At 36.8% G+C, this 19,236-nt stretch overlaps 1 protein-coding gene across 1 annotated transcript in view; it reads right to left on the minus strand.

Annotated features, from left to right (window-relative positions):
* The window catches only part of PIGK (phosphatidylinositol glycan anchor biosynthesis class K), a 135,134-nt gene that overhangs the window by 72,049 nt on the left and 43,849 nt on the right, over positions 1-19,236 (minus strand). The window contains exons 7-9 of the mRNA XM_065888466.1: positions 17,289-17,406; positions 16,955-17,065; positions 1,681-1,853 (exon numbers count right to left, since the gene is read on the minus strand). Of these exons, the coding sequence (XP_065744538.1) occupies positions 1,681-1,853; positions 16,955-17,065; positions 17,289-17,406 (402 nt within the window). The remainder of the gene's footprint in view (positions 1-1,680; positions 1,854-16,954; positions 17,066-17,288; positions 17,407-19,236) is intronic.

The raw sequence follows: 19,236 nt of genomic DNA on the forward strand, positions 1-19,236 counted from the left end.
AGTTTAGCTATTTTACAAAAGTAATTTGAAATTTTAAATAATAAATAAAAGTGATATTGTTGAGGGTATCACCTGCTGTCTCAAGAAAATATTTTTTAAGCCAACAGATACAGGAAATTGAAAAAGAAAAAATCCAACACTTTGAATATGCATAATAGGAAATAATAATATCAATTTCAAATCTTCATAAGGAATAATTTACTGCTAGTTTTTTAATTTATTTCTAAAACATTCACAAGCTCAATCATAAATCTTTTAAATTTTCAAAATTAAAAGTACTTTATATGCCACCGTTTGACAATCCAGAAAAGTTCCCTGGAGTATGAGTTTCCAATAGACAGCATTAAACAATCCCAAATAACAAAGTTTAATGGCTAGGAAAATATACGTCTATATAGTTCAAGAAAGTGGCTATTAACTGAGACACTATTTAATCCCAACGAAGTATTGTGCCTTTAAAAATGTTTACAGAAAAGAAAACAAGCAGAACATTATAAATACTTCTAAATTCACGTACCCCAAATCAACCAGTCTCTCGCAATCTCTCTCTCTCTCTCTCTCTCACACACACACACACACACACACACACACACACACACACACGCGCACACCCACGACTCACACACACACAGTCCATTCCCCAAGAGGGGAGTACTTGGCTTATACCTCTCTCTCTCATTCTCTTCCCTAATCAATAACTAAGAGCCCCCAAAGAAATCCTAAAGATAAACTTTTGAAGATTAATAGAATATAACACTAGGCAAAAGCCAGAGATAGGACTGAACCAGGCTCACAAACCACCCAGACTCTATGAACCAAAACACGTGGCAGAGAACTAATCAGATTGCTGGAGCCCAGAAAAATTCTGAAAATGCAAGCATTGTGTTATAGTTTGAAGTATACATTTGGCACCTATATTCATTTGACACTCACTACCCCTTTATATGTTTATCTGCCTTGCATCTACCAGATTCCTAGGGCCCTATTATACTCTAAATGTCCAGCTGCCAACTTCCCTATTCAGTGTCACGTCATTTAACACCTTCTACTGCAATAGGTGACAACCTACACATTGTTAGAGTATTAATAATGTTCGAAACATTCACATACCTGCCCCATCATGAAGGTCTTCTGAACCATCATATATACCTCTACTGACAGAAAAGTATGGCTCTGAGACAGTCAATTGTTGTGTAAGTTTTAGTCCCTTTTTTTTTTTTTTTTTTTTTTTTTTTTTGCGGTACACGGGCTCTCACTGTTGTGGCCTCTCCCGTTGCAAAGCACAGCCTCCGGACACGCAGGCCCAGCCACTTCACGGCATGTGGGATCTTCCCAGACCGGGGCACGAATCCGTGTCCCCTGCTTCGGCAGGCGGACTCTCAACCACTGTGCCACCAGTGAAGTCCCTGTTTTAGTCCTTTTTAAACCAAGCCTGAACTCATACTTCTACAAACGTATTTTGGAGCTACAACATAACCCTAATCAAGATCTTAGCTTCCCACTGATATTTAGAGTTTCTGTCCATTAATCTGAAAAGCATAGGGGCTACATAAAGAATGGGTAGAAATGTGTGATTTTCTTTATAAATACCAATTTTCATCTCTTAATATAATGTTACATAAAAGTTTACAAATCATGAGACTAGAATACTCTATTCAAATGAAAATTTAAGATGAATACCTGCTTTCCATGATTCCTGAATCTGGCTGCAAACTAATAGTCTCTGTTGTAATTTCCACTTTCCGTACACTTCCAAAGAAATCAGTTATCAGTACATTTTTAGGATCCCTCTGAAAAAGATCAGTGCGATGTCCAGGAGTAGACACACATAGACTTTTGGGGCATACCTGAAACTGAAAAAAATATGTACAACAATAATAAATACACATGCTTACATATTCATACAACTTTTATTAAATCCATTAATACAATATAGTAGACTGTAATATATTTTCAAAGCTCTCCCAACCTAAAGAAACTACTGGCTCTAAAGATTAAAGTTTCATTGCTATCGTAATGCTTGACACTTTAAGAGGCTTTACAGACATTAGAATAGGTTATCAATAAAACAGGAAGCTGGCAAGGCAACGAAAATACATTCACTTTTTAAAATCATTTGCTACAAAGTTTATTTTGAACACTTATTTATGAGAACTCATAGGCAACACTATGACAAGAGAATTGCTTTTTTTCTGTAACTACATCCATCTCAGTGGAATGCTCTACCAGAGCATTTTTTAAACATTTTGTAATCATGACCCTTCATTCAAACTTTAAATTCAAATAAAGTATTACGTAGTAGCTCAATATATAAAAAAGATGAAACCAGAGCTGCTCTGGATTGCAGGAAGTTAAGTGTAGCCTGTTCACTAGCTATCCCCCTCATCCTCCTGCTGTGAATCTACAAAAACCATTCTATAAATCAAGTAACTTTCTTAGTTTATCCATGATAAAAATTACAAACCCAAAGCACCTCATACACTATAGTGCTCCAGAGAATAGTCTGCAAACTACAACTTCACCACTACACAGATCTCGCAATATTTTTTATGTTAATCTTATTCCTGATATTCCACATCAGTGCATTACCAAGGACCTTTGCAGGACATTTGGTCCATGCCAAAAGGTCCTTGATATTTGGTCCTGTCCAAAACCATTTGGCATGAACCAAATATGCTCATGAACATTTGGACAAGACCAAATTTCAAGGACCTTTTGGCATGGGCCAAATGTCGTATGGACGTTTTGGACAGGACCAAGTGTCTGCTAACCCCAGACACATGTTCATTCACTCAGCAAAGCATATAAAGTGTCTATTATACACACTTCATATGGCTACCTTCCATAGGGGATACAAAAATTGATGAGACTTGGGTCCTCTCCTCAAGGCTTTAAGTCTAGTCAGAGATGAATAAACATAACAAGGTAGAAAAAAAAGGGACAGGCTCTAATTCAGAAAAAGATAAAGTTCTTAGCGTTTGAGGATAAGAAAAAAGGAGTGGGGCGTTAGCTATTTTCTGAAGGAAAAGGAAGATTAGATTGGAAATAACATTCCTAATAAAGGAGCAGCTGCAGAGACATGTTAAGGCAAAGAACTCAATTTGGCAGAAGCCCAGCATATATGAAGGAAACCATTACAGGCCCACTAGTAAGGACCCAGAGCCCACAGCACTTGCCCACTTGTAGGGACAAGACTATCTGCGTAAGTATAATCACCAACACGACAGTAGAGATGGGGAAGGGCACAGCAACTATCTATGAAACAGTGTTCCAAGCACTGTGTTAAGCAGTTTGCAGATCTTCCCATTTAAGCTTACCAATAACTCTGAGGTATACAAAAATTATTCTCTCTCCTTCAAACTAAGGCTCAAAGAGATTAGTTGGTCTAACATCATACTGCCTTCCAGGTTCAGGAAAGCAATAACAGGAAATACAAAGAAGAGTTCAGGATATAAATTAAGAAGCAAAGAAGGAAAAAAGGGTGGGGGAAGATCAAGAAAGTTAAATGTCAAACAAGGACAAAACAGACAGAAGGCTGAATAAACAAAATAAAAGATAAAATAAACAAGATAAAATTAAAGTTCGAGGTATATCAAAGGTATTCCTGTATGAGCAACTTGGTCAGTTTTATTAGGTACTAGCAGAAGCAAGCAGGAAAAGAAAAGCAGTTGAATGAGCTTGGCAAACACTAAATAAGTATTATATTCTTTGCTGCTAAAAACAAAAACAAAAAACTTCCACTTAAAAAAAAATTGAATTATATTAGTTTCAGGCAGTACCACATAGTGATTTGATTTTTTTTTTTTTTTTTGCGGTACGCGGGCGTCTCACTGTTGTGGCCTCTCCCGTTGCGGAGCACAGGCTCCGGACGCGCAGGCTCAGCGGCCATGGCTCACGGGCCTAGCCTCTCCGCAGCATGTGGGATCTTCCCGGACCGGGGCACCAATCTGTGTCCCCTGCATCGGCAAGCGGACTCTCAACCACTGCGCCACCAGGGAAGCCCATGATTTTTTTATACATCACAAAATGATCACCATGACAAGTCTACTTACAATCTGTCACCATACAAAGTTATTACAATATTATTGGCTATATTCCCTATGCTGTACATTACTTTGCCATGACTTATTTACTTTTAACTGGAAGTTTGTACTTGTTAATCCTCTTTATCTATTTCACCCATGTCCCCACTCACCCACCCCTCTGACAACCATCTATTTGTTCTCTGTATGTCTACTTCTGTGTTTTTTCTTTATATTCCACATATAGTTGATAGCATACAGTATTTGTCTTTCTCTGACTTATTTCACTGAGCATAATACCCTCTAGGTCCATCCATGTTGCTGCAAATGGCAGAATTTCATTCTTTTCTAAGGCTGAGTAATATTCCATTGTATATATAGCACAACTTTACACACTCATCTATTGATGGAGACTTATGGTTGCTTCCCTATCTTGGCTATTGTTAATAATGTTGCTATGAACACTGGGGTGCATGAGAGTGTTTTCCCCTATTTTATATTCTTACCTCCTTTGTTGTATATTAACTGACCATATAAGCAAGCATGCCTTTATTTCCAGGCTATCTATTCTGTTCCATTGTTCTATGTGTCTGTTTTTGTACAGTACCATATGATTATTATTTTTTTAATTTGAAAATCTAATTGGCTTTAACAGGCCAATTCATGAATCAGGCAGCATCCCATCTAGCAACTAGAAGGGTGCTCTGAGGAGTTGTACAAAATAGGTTTTATAGGAGGAAAGTTGGGGAGCTATTAGCAAAAGAAAAGATTTTGTTAGGCCAGGCTTCCTTTGGGGGGTGTAGGGGGAGGAAATGACAAGGGTTTTATCATGCAGATTGCCTCTAGGGGGATGGGGGATAGAGAGCGCCCAAAATGTTTTTTGCTTAATTCCCAGAACATCCACAGATCATGGTTCCAGGTTCATAAATTTTTCATAAATTTTAAGTTGGTCATTCTCTTCATTTCATTTCTGACCTTCCAGTCTTAGGAGATCATTTGCCTGGCAGCTAGCAGCTGCGCACATGAATTGAAAGCTTTTGAGAGAATATGATCCGCCAGGGGGATTATTATGATTATTATAAGCAGGATAATCCCAGTACTTGGAAGGCACTTCAGAGTCAGGTCCCCAAGACCCAAACCAATCAAAGAAAGACCCGGTTGAAGGAGTCACCCTTTTAAGCCAAGTGGTTTGCTCAGTGACTGAAATGTCAATCCTGTTGGTGGCATTGGCCGCAGTACAGACACCTCCTGGTTCAGCTAAAAGATAATCAAGGACTATTCTATAATCAAGAACAACTCTAGCCACAGAGTCTAAGGATATTTTCTGGGCAGCTAATGCTTTAGCAGTGGGTTCTGCAATACTTTCAAGAGTTAAGAAGAGGCTTCTGATCATATTCTCATTTGTATTTACTCCTAATCAGGGAAACTGACCCTGCCAAAGGAAGTGATTCCGAATTATGAATGCCTCCTGGTAGGTCCTTTCTAGAACAGTTAGGGGCACAGTTAGATTACCTAATGGGTACTGCCTGGTTATATACCAGCCATCTAGGCATTCATAGGCCCAAGGAAGAATAACCATCACTGACTAAGACAAATCCTGTCAGGGCACAAACTACTTCCACTTAGGTGGCACTGTTAATGGATTCATTTGCAAGTGTTGTTGCACTTGCCCATTCAAGCCAAGGGTCAGTCAGATTTTCTCCTAACCTGAAATAAAAAGTTGTTCTAAATTTGAGAGGTTACCCCTCTAAGCAATGGCCTGGGAGATATGGATGATGGCATTATCTTTCCAGGTCAATTCCAGAGTAAAGGAAAGAAAGCAAAGAGGAAAAGGTTTTAGTTAAAGTATGAAGTCTTGATCCGTTATCTTGGGCAGAAGCAGACTACATCAATATCAGCTACTTCTCTTCCTTGTCAGTTTGATTCAGGGGTCTCCAGCATTAGTACAGGACCAGATGCCAGGTGGAATCCTCCTTGGCTGTGAGATGTGCACCCAAGCCTCAGAACCTTTTAGTTTTGCAGCAGTGTCAGTGGTCAGGAACACTTGGTTAGGTCCCTTCCAATGGGGCTCAAGGGCTGCCTTTGTTCTTAGTGATTCCAAATAAGAAGGGTGAGAAAAAGCTGGAAATGTTAATTGGGTAAGTCATAGTCAGATATCTGAGGAAACTAGAGGAATCTTTGACCACAAAGACAATTAACAGGACTAGAATCTAATATCTACAAAGGTGCAAACATAATTTTTCTCTCTATGATTATCCCATTTATTTTAACCAGAGATAATCACAGTAAAACTAATTTGTCTGTATTAAACCTGGCCTGATTTTTATAGAGGTACAGCAAGAATAGTGACTGACCATATAAGTTCTTTTTTAAGATTGCTTTGCTGGAACTTTGTAAGCAAAGTACCAGCTTGATTTTTCCACGTGGTTTCTTGCAGCTGTCTGGTCATGTCTGAGTCTATGTACACATTCCAGTCAAAGCCTTGGTAATATAGCCCATGTTTCTAATTGTGTCCTGTTACAAGGAACATGAAAATAAGAATATTCACTAAGAGTTTCTGAATTTGGGGGATCAGATAGGGAGAAAAAGTAAATGTTTCATCTTTGTTCACAAAGGTATATATTACCAAATTGTTGATAGCTTAAGAGAAAAGATTTCTTTAAATCTGGAAAAAACATTAAAGAACCCGCAATATTTTAAACACAGTCATAAAAATTAAAATCATCCTTATCAGTTCATTCAGTCCCATGTTATTAATTCTTGTTCTGCTTGAATCCAGTTTTTTCCGTTAGTTCTCTCAACCTTGCCTGATGATTGAGGGTGATAGGGACAGTAATAATTCCAAGAAATTTGCAAGGTTTTCGTTAAAGACCGTATGATTTTCCCAGCGAAGTGTGTGCCTCAATCACTGGAGATTGTGGAAGGTATACCCCAGGTGGGAAACACATTTTCTAACAGTTTCTTTGCCACGGTGAGGGTACTGGCCTTGCAGCAGGGGAAGGCTTCAACCCATCTGGGAAACATACATACAATAACAAGAACATACCGATAACCCATATTAAGTGGCAAATGAATGAAGTCCAGTTGTAGGTGCTAAAGGAGAGGAGAGAGAGGAGGTCTGAGACCACCTCTAGGGACAAAAATTGTTATTTTAAATGCACTGGTGGGTGGGCAAAAGAATGCAAAAAAAGAAAAACGTTTGCCAGGAAGAACCAAACGCTGTCTAGGTTCTCCCATAGCCCTGACTGGTCATTCAGTTTACAGCCATTATTTACCCACCTTAATTTCTCTGATTCAGGAACAAACTGTTGCCATGTTACAAGGACAGCAGGATGGCAAAAGTCTGGCAATGAGAGGGTCATGTTTTGCAGAGCAGAATGGACTTCATCCACATGTGCCACCATCTTTATAAGCCTCTATTGCTGCTGCCTTTGCATGAAAGTCAGCTAGGGCAACTCCCTAATACTGAGGTTCAGTCCTTTGGTGTAAGTCTCAATTTTGATGACAGACAATATAATACATCCGGATATATCAGACTTTCAAGAATTTCATGCAATTTCTGGAACACTTATAATACATACCTATATAGACACAGCATAAAGAAGGCTTGTTCCTTCTTATTAGACAATGTTTCCCATGTAACTTAAAGTATGAAACAAGCCTAATCAGTTTAACATCTTCCTTTTTATAAGGAGAGGAAATACATCCTTTGAAATGTTCCAGGCACCCTCTGAAAAACTTGAAAGTTAATTGAGGTCAAAAGACTTCAGTTTTAGAATCTGATTTTGGGAAGTCTGTCAAAGATACCAAAAGGTTTGGACACTTGAAGACAGGATCACAGATCAATATGAAACAATATTGTCTACTTAGCAGATGAAAAAAATTAAGTTCTAGTTTGAAGTACACTATTGATAATAAAGCTTAATTTTTAAAACCTTTATAAACAATTCAATTTCAGCCAGCTTGATTAGACAAGGTAAAATTCTCTCTCTCAACCTTTTATATACGTTTAGTTTGTCCTTCATAACCAGAAGTTCTAGTTAAGACAAAATTATCCTCATTTCCCTTAACACAAATGCATCTTTATTCCTCATACTTTTTCTTAGCCAAAAACACATCCTGCTTTTCCCTGCCCATGGAGATGTCTCCCATATCGTTTCTAATAGCTTTACTTGCATAATTAGAATTTTTAACCTTTAAAAACCTTAATTTCTAGTGAAAATTTAGGAAGTAAACAATTGTGGACTATCTCTTACCCTAGCATTACAGCTTGGCAAACTTATAAATACTTTTTTATAATTTCTAGAAACATGTGCTTTCTCATAGAAAATTTCTCAGCATGGCACCAAACAAGTGTGAATGAATAATGTCGCCTGCCATATCAGTAAACAAAGGATGTTGCAGCCATCGAGCCACTACAGCTGCTCCCAAAGGTGCACCCTGAAGGGACTCAGGATGGGAAAGCCCAGGATACTGGCCCTAGACAGCTATGATGCATATCAAAGGAATGATTTCAACGAGCCCAGACTCTTGCATCTTCCCATACATAGAAAAGTGCTAAATTCATTAATTTGAGATGTCTGGTTTTATTTAATTAACAGTAATCTTTCTTTTCTTTTTTTTTTTTTTTTGCGGTACACGGGCCTCTCACTGCTGTGGCCTCTCCCACCGCGGAGCACAGGCTCCGGACGCACAGGCCAGGCGGCCATGGCTCACGGGCCCAGCCGCTCCGCAGCATGTGGGATCTTCCCGGACCGGGGCACAAACCCGTGTCCCCTGCATCGGCAGGCGGACTCTCAACCACTGCGCCACCAGGGAAGTCCAACAGTAATCTTTTGATATTCTGACTACCTGGTCTTCCTTGCAAAAACTCATAAAATCTGTTTCCTCCATTACCTCTTCATAACAGTCCCTCAGAGCTATCTGAGAAGCTACATCCTGGGCTTAAGTCCTCAATTTTGTCTGCCAAACAAAACATAATTCTCAACTTTTGGTTGCACATTTTTTTCACTCGACACACGCTTACTAATAAACCCAAATTTATCTTTAGCTTCTCTATAATAAGAAACCAAAAGTAGATAAACCTATGTTCAATAATTAATGGCTCAGTATTTTTTCTTATTCGGGGAGATCTAGATATTCAATAAATTTCTAGCACTTAATCTTAGCAAAACTTTAAGGTTTCAGGTTACTGAAAAGATTTGGGAAATTAATTTGAAAAGTTCAACTAAGAACTTTTTATCCTACTTATATTTATTTAATACTTGCTCTTAACAATTATTTAGATTACTTATGAAAACTTCATCATATCCAGCTATTTTCCTTGCAAGCCTAGGTAGAATAAAAGTATTATATTTAATGCTGATAACTCTAAAGACATCTCTGCTTTAATTAAACCAACAACCTTAAACTAGCTTTTATTTACAAAAGATATCTTAGATCACATAATTTTAAAAAGCATTTCAGTTAGTTTCTGTTGTATTTCTCACAACTTTGGAATGCCCATTTTCACTCCACATTGGCTCTGTTTCTTTGACTTTAGCCTTTGCTTTTCCTTGCTTTTGTTATTATAATCATACATAATGGCCTGCCGCAGGGAACCCTACCCACCTGCGAATGGCTGCATGAAAGAAGAAATTAACACATGCCCTCCTGGAGGCTGGCCATTCCAGGAGATGTTTTTGCAAGACTGATGGCCCTTTTTACTTTACTTCCTCCCCGCCTCTCCCTCTCTATTCTGCCTTCTTACTTTACTTCCCTCTCTGATTCTATAAAAGAAACTGGCATCCAGACCCCGATAAGATGTTTTTATTGGGGACCTTAGTCCACCACCTTCTCGGTCTGCTGCCTTTCTGAATAAAGTCATATTCCTTGCCTCAACACCTTGTCTCCCGATTTATTGGCCTGTTGTGCGGTGAGCAGAGCGTGCTTGCACTCGGTAACACAATCGTTACAAGCTTGTCTTCAAACCAACTAAATAGAGCTCTTCTACAAAATAATTCTGCAGTACCATCTAGAGGTTAAAAACAAACACCACCACATATCTACAACGTACATAAGGAGATACACACAGATGCAAAGAGAGATCTCATAGTTACCAATATTTGTGGAGAAGACACTTAAGATTTTTTTTTATCTGCCAAATTTCCAAATTTTTCTTCCCTTCTTTTTTTTTTCTTTTCTGATAAGAAACAATTGCATTTCAAAGAATGGCTCTTAAGTCTCAGAGAATATAGAGATAGGAAATCTACATCACAAAGACACAGATTAAGTACAGAACAATTCTATTTCCAAAGTCCCAATATCTACAAGTATTCTGAGATGAAGAGAGGAGGTTTGGGGATTGGCAAAAATGACACCCATCTACCTATTGTTGGAATGTTTCTTTTCCTCTGGGTATATCTAGCTTCGGGTATAAGGTCTAAATTCTTACCAGACTCTGAATAATTTCAGTTCCCTAAGTGTTTAAGGGAATAATTTAGCAGTTTATCCAAAAAATCTGTATCATCAACTCTGTGAGGGGCCCATATGGGAGTTTAAGTTGATGTTGAAGAATTTACACAGAGCCTTGAGAACAATCTCTTTTCCAGTGTCCCAGCTGATAAAAGCTGAAACATTGATCTCTGGGCAAGTGTTTTAATAATGAACCCCCAAGAAGGTGAAAAGGGGAGGCCTAGGCATTGTTTTAGATATCTTTTGTATCTTTAATTTTTCATTGGATTTTGCAACGAATCTTTTAATGAAGTTATTTTGGAATTTTGAAAGCTTTTGGAGACTTCTGCATACTAATTAAAATAGGTATTCCACTTGGTTTATTTAACTTGGGAGCCCTTGTTTTTAAGTGATCTTACCTATTTGGAACATTCCTCATAATGGCCAATGTAATTCTAGGTTGATTTTAGTAAAACTTTGCCATTTTGTTAAATAACTGCAGCTTCCAGGATTCACAGTTCTTAAATATAAACTAAGCAGATGTGATGGAAGGCAGTGTGCTCAACTATTTGTACATAAAGGATCATGTTTCTTCTAGCTAGGCCTTTGGTTTTCTCAGTCAAACTAATACCTAAGAGGTACTTGTGGCAGGGTTGGGAATTATGTGGTGTTTTACAGTGTACATTATCGCATGGAAGTTTTCTTGAGGTTGGTGAGTGACCTAGATGTCAGTCTAACCCATTCTGAGACCAACTTATCCTAACATGAGACTCTTTGGGTGGGGTGATGAGCACTCTAATAACTTTTAAACGTCTGGTACCCACCAAACTTTGCAGCTTTTTAGCTTCTGAAATTCCCATTAGCAATGGGCTTTACTTCGTGTGCACATTAACAGAAACCCATGGTAACTAAAAGAGAGAGAGAGAGAGAGAGAGAGAGACTGGGGAAAGGACTGAATGAGCAGACCTCAAAGAATGAGTACTGCAGACTGATTCCAAGCAAAAGGAGAACTGCAGCTCTAACTTGTAGTTCTCAATAGGGAATCTGGGAAAGGATTCCAAACAAATGGGGAGGTGCATATTAAACCATCATAGTTCCAAATGTGGAGACAGAATCAAGGGACTGGAGTTTTCCACTCAAAACAATGAACTGTGGAAAGCTAATTAGATCAGGAGCTCAAACACAAAAAGAACAGAGCTCAACCAAAAGGAACTTACCAATGGCCCTTGGAAACAGCAAGAAAGACAGTGAACTGAAAAGGGTTCACAGGGTGCCATGCCTGTGTTTCCTGCTCCTTGAAAGCCATCCCAAGTTCACTTCAAATCTCATCACTGCCACCCATCCGTTAAAAAGTAAAAGTCAACCAAGTAAATTTGAAGATGTATTTGGCTTTATTAGATGATTCATGAATTGGGCAGGCAGCATCCCATCTAGCAACTAGAAGGGTGCTCCCAGTACCACACTTGTTTTGATTACTATAGCTTAGTAGCATAGTTTGAAATCAGGGCATATGATAGCTCCAGCTTTGTTCTTCTTTCTCAAGATTGCTTTAGCTATTTGGGGTCTTCAGTGCTTCCATACAAAATTTAGGATTATTTGTTCTAGTTCTATTTTAAAAAAAGTCTTTATTATTTTGATATGGATTACATGAAATTTGTAGATTGCTTTGGAAAATATGGACATTTTAGCAATATTAATTCTTCTAAATCAGAAGCATGGATTTATTCTACTTATTTGTGTCATCTTCAGTTTCTTTCATCAATGCTTAGAGTTTTCAGAATACAGGTCTTTCACCTCCTTGGTTAAATCCATCTCTAGGTATTTTATTCCTTTTTATACAATTGTAAGAGGGATTGTTTTCATCACTTCTCTTTCTGATAGTTCATTATTAGTGTACAGAAACTCAGCCAGTTTTTGTATATTAATTTTGTATTTTACAACTTAACTGAATTCATTATTAGTTCTAATAGTTTTTTTGGTAGTCTTTAGGGATTTCTGTACTATGCCATCTGCAAATAGTGACAGTTTTGCTACTTCTTCCTTTCCAGTTTGGATGCCTTTTATTTCTTTTCCTGACTAATTTCTTTTTTTTTTTTAACATCTTTATTGGCGTATAATTGCTTTACAGTGTTGTGTTAGTTTCTTCTGTAAAACAAAGTGAATCAGCTATATGCATACGTATATCCCCATATCCCCTCCCTCTTGCATCTCCCTCCCCCCCTCCTTATCCCACCCCTCTAGGTGGCCGCAAAGCACCAAGCTGATCTCCCTGTGCTATGCAGCTGCTTCCCACTAGCTATCTATTTTACATTTGGTAGTGTATATCTGTCAACGTTACTCTCTCAGTTCATCCCAACTTACCCTTCCCCCTCCCCATGTCCTCAAGTCCATTTTCTATGTCTGTGTCTTTATTCCTGTCCTGCCCCTAGGTTCATCCATTTTTTTTTAGATTCCATATAGATGTGTTAGCATACGGTATTATTTTTCTCTTTCTGACTTACTTCACTCTGTATGACAGACTAAGTCCATCCACCTCACTACAAATAACTCAGTTTTGTTTCTTTCTTGACTAATTTCTGTGGCTAAGACTTCCAACACTATGGATAAAAGTGGCAAGAGTGGGCATCCCTGTATTGTTCCTAATCTTAGAGGAAAAAGCTTTCTCAGTTTTTCACTGCTGAGTATAATGTTAGCTGTGAGTTTGTCATATATGGCCTTTATTATATTGAGGTATATTCCCTCTATACCAACTTTGTAAAGAGTTTTTATCATAAGTGGATGTTAAATTGTCAAATGCTTTTTTCTGCATCTATTGAAATGATCATATGATTTAAATCAGTCATTTTGTTAATGTGGTATATCACATTATTGATTTTCAGGTGTTAAACCAAACCTGCATCCCTGGAATGAATCCCACTTGATCATGCTGCATGATTCTTTTAATGTATTGTTGAATTCGGTTTGCTAATATTTTGTTGAGGATTTTTGCATCTATATTCATCAGGGATATTGGCCAATAATTTTCTTTTTTTGTAGCATCAATTCTTCTGTTTTGGTGTCAGGGTAATGCTAGTCTCATAAAATGACTTTGGAAGTGTTCTTTCTTTCTTCTCAAACTGAAGAAGTGTGTATAATACAAAGTGTGTATTACTTTATTTGGAATAATTTGACAAGGATGGGTATTACCTTCTTTAAATGTTTGGCAGAATCACCTATGAAGCCACCTAGACCTGGACTTTTTGTTTGCTGGTGTTTTTTCTTTTTTTTGGATTACTGATTTAATTTCATTACTAGTAATTGGTCTCTTCAGATTTTCTAATTCCTCATGATTTAGTCTTGGAAGACTGCATGTTTCTAGGAATTTATCCAATTCTAGATTGTCTAATTTGTTGGCATATAATGTTCATAATAGTCTCTTATGATCTTTTGTATTTCTGTGATATTGACTGTAATTTCTCCTCCTTCATTTCTGATTTTACTTATTTGGGCTCATTTTTCCTTGATGAGTCTGTCTGGCTAAAGATTTGCCAATTTTGTTTATCTTTCAAGGAACCAGCTCTTAGTTTCATTGATTGTTCTATTGTCTTTTTAGCTGTTATTTCATTTACTTCTGCTCTGATCTTTATTATTTCCTTCTTTCTACTAACTTCGGGCTTTGTTTGTTCTTTTTCTAGTTCCTTTAAATGAGTTAGATGGTTAAGAGTTTTCTTGTTTCTTGAGGTAGGTCAGTATTAATATGAACTTCCCTCTTAGAAACTGCTTTCGCTAGCAGCATCCCAAAGATTTTGGAATGTTGTGTTTCCATTTGCATTTGTCTCAAGGTATTTTGTGATTTCTTTGATAACCCTCTGATTGTTAAACAGCATGTTGTTTAGTCTCCACATGTTTTGTGGTTTTTTCCAGTTTTCTTTTTATAACTGATTTCTGGTTTCATACAGTTGTGATCAGAAAAGATGCTCAAATTTATTAAGACTTCTTAAATTTACTGAGACTTGGTCCGTAGCTTAACATGTGATCTATTCTGCAGAATGTTCCATGTACACTTGAATGTGTATTTTGCTGTTTTTATTTTGGATGGAATGTTCTGTATGTATCTATTTAGTCAATCTGATATAAGGTGTCTTTTAAGGCCAATGTTTCTTGTTGATTTTCTGTCTGGATGATCTATCCATTGATATTAAGTGGGGTATTAAGTCCTCTACTGTTATTGTATTACTGTCTATTTCTCCCTTTATTTCCATTACTATTTGATTTATATATTTAAGTGGTGCCATGTTGGGTGCACAAATGTTTACAAATGTTATATCCTCTTGTTGGACTGTTGGACTGACCCCTTTATATTATGTAATGCCCTTGTTACAGTATTTGTTTGGAAGTCTATTACTACCCCAGTTTCCTTTTCCTTTTCATTTTCATGGTATATCTTTTTCCATCCATTCACTTTCAGACTGTGAGTGTCTTAAGGTTTGAAGTGAGTGTCTTGTAAGGAGCATTGAGAAGGGTCTTGTTTTTTTTAATCCATTCAGCCACCCTATGTCCTTTGATTGGAGAATTTAGTCCATTTGCATTTATAGTAATTATTGTTAGGTATTTACTTACTGCCATTTTGTTAATTGTTTTCTCACTGTTTCTGTAGTTCATCCCTGTTCCTTTATTCTTCTCCTTCTTTCTTCCCTTGTTGTTTGACTGTTTTCTTTACAGTTATTTTAAATTCCTTTTTCATTTACTTTTGTGTATTTACTAAAGGTTTTTTGTTTGTGGTTACCATAGGTCACACATAACATCCTACATATATAACGATCTCCTTTAAGTTTATAGTAACTTAATTTTGAACACATTCCGAAGCTTTATATTTTACTTCCCCAACACATTTTTTTTTTTTTTTTTTTTTTTGTTTGTTTTTGGCAGTACGCGGGCCTCTCACTGTTGTGGCCTCTCCCATTGCGGAGCACAGGCTCCGGACACGCAGGCTCAGCGGCCATGGCTCACGGGCCCAGCCGCTCCGCAGTATGTGGGATCTTCCTGGACTGGGGCGCGAACCCGTGTCCCCTGCATCGGCAGGCGGACTCTCAACCACTGCGCCACCAGGGAAGCCCCCCCAACACATTTTTGATAACATATTTTACATCTATTCATTTTATATATCCCTTAACTACATATTGTATTTTTAATTAATTTTATGACTTTTGTCTTTTACCCTTTGTACTGACTTTATAAATGATTAACCCACTACCTTTTTATTTACCTTTTTCAGTGAGATTTTTAATTTAATATGTTATCTTACTATTGATTAGTATCTTTTCTTTCTAGCTTAGAGAAGTCCGTTTAACATTTCTTGTAAAATTGTGATGAACTCTTTTAGTTTTGCTTATCTGGAAAACTCCTAATCTCTCCTTCAATTCTGAATGATAACCCTGCAGTTTACAGAATTCCTAGTTGGCAGTTATTCCCTTTCAAAACTTCAAAATGTAGTATGTAGTTTGATGTTATCAAATTGATAGCTTAAAGCAGTGGTTTTCAGAATTTTAGAGTTGAACCTCTTTAATAAATAGAAATCTACCTGAAAGGTTTCTATATAATAAAAGAGATCAATACAAAGCTGCTTGGTTTATGAAATACTAGAGCCCAGAACCCTATCTACTCAGGCTCCCATTCATTCCAAAGCTCCATGAAAGCAGGGACAGTATCTGCCTCTATCTCTAGAGTACAGCCAGTGCCTGTCACTTAGCAAAAACCCAAGAAATATTTGTGAATGAATTAAGATATAAATTAATGAAAAAAGAATGAAAGTCATTAATTCAAAGTAATTATCCAGTCTAGAACTGCTATTTCAAGCTTTTTATTATGCTTACTTTTGATAGCAACTTCAAAGTAGATTTATTTTAAAAGAGACAATCAGTGCAGAAAATTCAGGAAAAAAAGTTGAACTAAATTCAACAGGCCACATCAAAACATGGTACTAGAAGTTGTAGGGTGCACAAAAATATGTAAGAGGAGGCCTCTCTCCTTCAAGAACTTCCCATTAAGTGAGAAAAACATTTACACTCAATTAGTAAGTCCAAAAAAAGACAGACTGTGACAAATGGCATAAAAAAAAAAAGAAATAAATCTCTGAGTAGCTTTACTTATTTTACATAAATTCCAACAAGACTATGAGAAGATCTCCTGGAGGAGGTAGGATCTGATTTGACTCCCAAAGAATAGGTAGAATTTCAATATGTGAATCTAAAAAAGGAGATTTCTGGTAGGGAAAAAAAAACATGAGCAAATGAATGACAATAGCAAAATACCTCAAGAAATAGCAAGTTAACTAGGCTAAGGTTTTAGGCCTCTTGTAGTAAAGAAAGAGATACTACTGTAATGGGAGATTCAAAACACTTTAAAAGGCCACCATTCAGCATATGGAAGAGTACCCTAGAAATCGAGGAATAACAGACTTCACTTATTACATTAAGGTTAGCATAGCTATTGTGCTATAATCAAATCAAGCAAATACTTACAAGATCATTCATATTAGTCTGGCTAGCTGGATTAATTTCCTCCAAAAATTCTAAGACATAAAATGTGTATCTATCCATAAGATGGACTCCAATTGCAGGATCAGGTTGATGCTATAAAAAAAAGCAAAGGAAAAAAAAGTGTATGTCTAATAGATAGGATCATCACATTACAACAAAATATTTTAAATATAATCAAAATTTCCTTCTAAGATATAAAGAATTCTAAGAATAAGAAATAACAGATATATTTATAAAGTATATAAGCGACCCTAGAAATAGCTACACATTCCAAAGATAATGCCATTTACAAACGGGAAAGAAAAAATGCACTTACCGAGAGTGAATCTTCTCCCACTTGGCTACTAGCTAAAGCCATTATGTTAGGAGAATAAAATCTCTCATACATGGATGCTCCTTGACAAGTATCAATAATAAACAATAGCTCATTGTAGCTGAAAGAAAAGTGATAATATCTTTGACATGAATCATGCTGTTAAACATACATTAACATTTTACAATACTTCCCTAAGATGTTTAAGTCATATCTTAGTCATTTCATTAGCTAAAAATTTGAGATTTTTTGATAGAATTCCCAATACAAATTTAATATTAGAAATATTAAAGGTATAACCTGTCTAGGGGAACCACCTCAATAGAGTGCAGTAGTTGTGCCATAAAGTGGCTGCCCCAACTTCTTCCCCCTCCCTTATCTATGCCAGAAGATTCAGAATTCAAACACATGTTCAATTCAAAAAAACATTATCTGGCACCCACACAGTCCTAGAAACTGAGCTAGATTCAGAAAAAATATATATATGACTTAGTCACCATACTCAAAGATCTTAAAATCTAACTGGAAGACAGACACATAAACATATAACTAAATCAGAATGTGATGAGTGTTACAAATTTTATTGAAGGCCTACAATGTGCCTGACACTAAGCTGGGGATACAATAGTCCTTGCCCTCACAGAGCTTAGAGTCTAACAAAGTCAAAGTGCTCCAAGAGCACTGAGAAAGAAACAGAGGAAACTGTAAGGAAAGGCAGGTCAGGGAAAGGTGATGTCTGACAAGGGCAGTGAGGGGTGAGTGTTATATTATTTAACAAAGAGAGGAATAGCACATTCCAGCAGAGGAAAAAGCCTATATTAAGGCATCTAAATGTAAAAAAGTATAAATGTTTAGGAAAAAGGAATTGTATCATGTAGCTTGGATTTAGAGTTAATTTGGTAAAATGGAGAGAAATTCATTTCAAAACGGTAAGGCAGGGTCAACCTGTAAAGTATCCTGTACAAAGTTTGGATCTTAACCTGTAAGTTTGAAGAAGCCATTAAAGGCTTTTTTAAAGTGAAAGAATAACAAAATCAGCTCTATATTTAAGCTGCCTAGTTGGTGAAGGTGAAAACAGGGAGCAAATAACATTTTCTCAGAGTTTTCTCTCAGACATTGGATCTAAGTAAACAGCTAACACTACACCTAAAAAAGAAAGCATGGAATCTTAATATTATCTAAGCAAGGGATAGAAGGCACGATTAATATGACACATTTGTTCTGAGACAAAAATCTGTGGACACCCCTGGGGATCATAAACATCTAAGGTTATGAGAGGCAGTACAGTAAAACAATTAAGAGAGTAAGCTCTGGAACAGGCCCACTTGGATGTGAATTCTATTACTGGCACTTATGAGCTGTATAAAGTTTGGCAAGTTATTTAATCTATCTGTGCCTCAATTTACACATTTGTAAAAATGGGAATAATAACAATATCTGCCTCATGGTGTTACTAAAATTAAACAGAACAACACATTATATAACAGTGCCCAGCACCTAGGATACCTTCAATAAATGTAAGCTATGAATAAGATAAAACCAGTACCAAGCAAAAGCTTCCTCTTCAACACTTCTATACATTCTCCTTATGCCTATAATTCAGAATTTAGAATATTTAATTTGTAGCAGAGTTGTGTACACATTTCTCTTTTCTACTAGATTTTAAAAACTTTGAAGGCACAATAAGCATCATATTCCCCTCTGTGCCACATGCTCAGAAGGTAAGCAATAAGTATTTATTGAGGGTAATTAATTTAAAAGCAGTTCAATCGCTACTTTAAATTCACTTAAATTCATATGACAACTTTCAACTAAAAGGGTGCTTACCACAGATTACTAACAATATATCATCCTTAATGTGAGTTGCTACAAATTTTATACTAATCCTAATTTCAGCATCTTTTTTCCAAAGAAGAAATAATGTATTCCTATCACTTGGAGGGCCCAAGAT

The sequence above is a fragment of the Phocoena phocoena genome, chromosome 1 (assembly GCF_963924675.1).
Source record: "Phocoena phocoena chromosome 1, mPhoPho1.1, whole genome shotgun sequence".
Lineage (NCBI taxonomy): Eukaryota > Metazoa > Chordata > Mammalia > Artiodactyla > Phocoenidae > Phocoena > Phocoena phocoena.